This window comes from Hipposideros armiger, unplaced genomic scaffold (assembly GCF_001890085.2).
Source record: "Hipposideros armiger isolate ML-2016 unplaced genomic scaffold, ASM189008v1 scaffold_146, whole genome shotgun sequence".
Lineage (NCBI taxonomy): Eukaryota > Metazoa > Chordata > Mammalia > Chiroptera > Hipposideridae > Hipposideros > Hipposideros armiger.
In genome coordinates, this window is record NW_017731496.1 from 1012183 (window position 1) to 1013125 (window position 943).

At 31.3% G+C, this 943-nt stretch overlaps 1 protein-coding gene across 1 annotated transcript in view; it reads right to left on the reverse strand.

Moving 5' to 3' along the window:
- CPLANE1 (ciliogenesis and planar polarity effector complex subunit 1) overlaps nt 1-943 on the reverse strand; it is a 118397-nt gene that overhangs the window by 106032 nt on the left and 11422 nt on the right. The window contains exons 6-7 of the mRNA XM_019650733.1: nt 354-489; nt 112-241 (exon numbers count right to left, since the gene is read on the reverse strand). Coding sequence (XP_019506278.1) covers nt 112-241; nt 354-489 — 266 coding nt within the window. The remainder of the gene's footprint in view (nt 1-111; nt 242-353; nt 490-943) is intronic.

Sequence of the window (943 nt, forward strand, 5' to 3'; positions counted from 1 at the left end):
ACACACACACACACACACACACAGATAACAGACACAGAGAGTTTTTAAATACTAATAGGAAAATGTTTCATCTTCTTTCCCTTCTATTTATCAAGTTAAACCAATTTAAACAAATTCTCGCCTATTGCAGCTTTAATCATTTCCTTAGGCTTTTCAGTTGCTTGTATAGTTTTCAAACAATCTTGATCTTTGTTCCAGAGGAAAAGCTCTCCTGTAGTGAGCACCCCAGCCAGCCAGGCATCTGTTTGCAAAAAGGAAACGAAACACTTATAATCTAGTATTTCCTCTAATATTACCCCAAATTATTAAAAAAGAGTTAACCCAGCCCTTTGAAAATATTAGTACTACTTAACCATTACTGGATGTTGTTAGGACAATAACATCCTTTAACAAAGGCTGCAGACTAGGAATTTTCTTCTTTGTCCTTCCCGATATTAAATTAATTTCATTTATGAATTTACCATTCAAAAGAAAAACAGCTTCATTTTCCTAAGAGAGGAAATATGTGAGAGACTTAAAAGGTTCCAGAAGTTAATTCAACTTATCTAAATAAGTTATCTCAGAAAAGAAAAAGTGTCATTTAAGAAAAATTATACATTTGTACCACAAATCATAAAATGAACAATAAGGTTGATTATGTAACCTGGAGATTTTTCATTCTATCTTAAAATACCTCTTATTAGAATTACCTGGTAAGATGACCTAATGATTGCAATTTAGGTTTCTTTGAAGGTTAAACTTATAGGAGTATCTTCCAATTCTGCAAGCTGAAACTGAGTTATCTGCTGTTTAATTTCATCAATTTGAACAGTAGTATGGGCAAGTTTTTAAATTATTAAGATAAATTAAAATAGATATGGCTTCTGTAACCCCTAGCCTTGATCATTTTTTATCATCTAGGAAAAGCATGCTGTTTTGAATTAACTGTTTTCATATATATTCT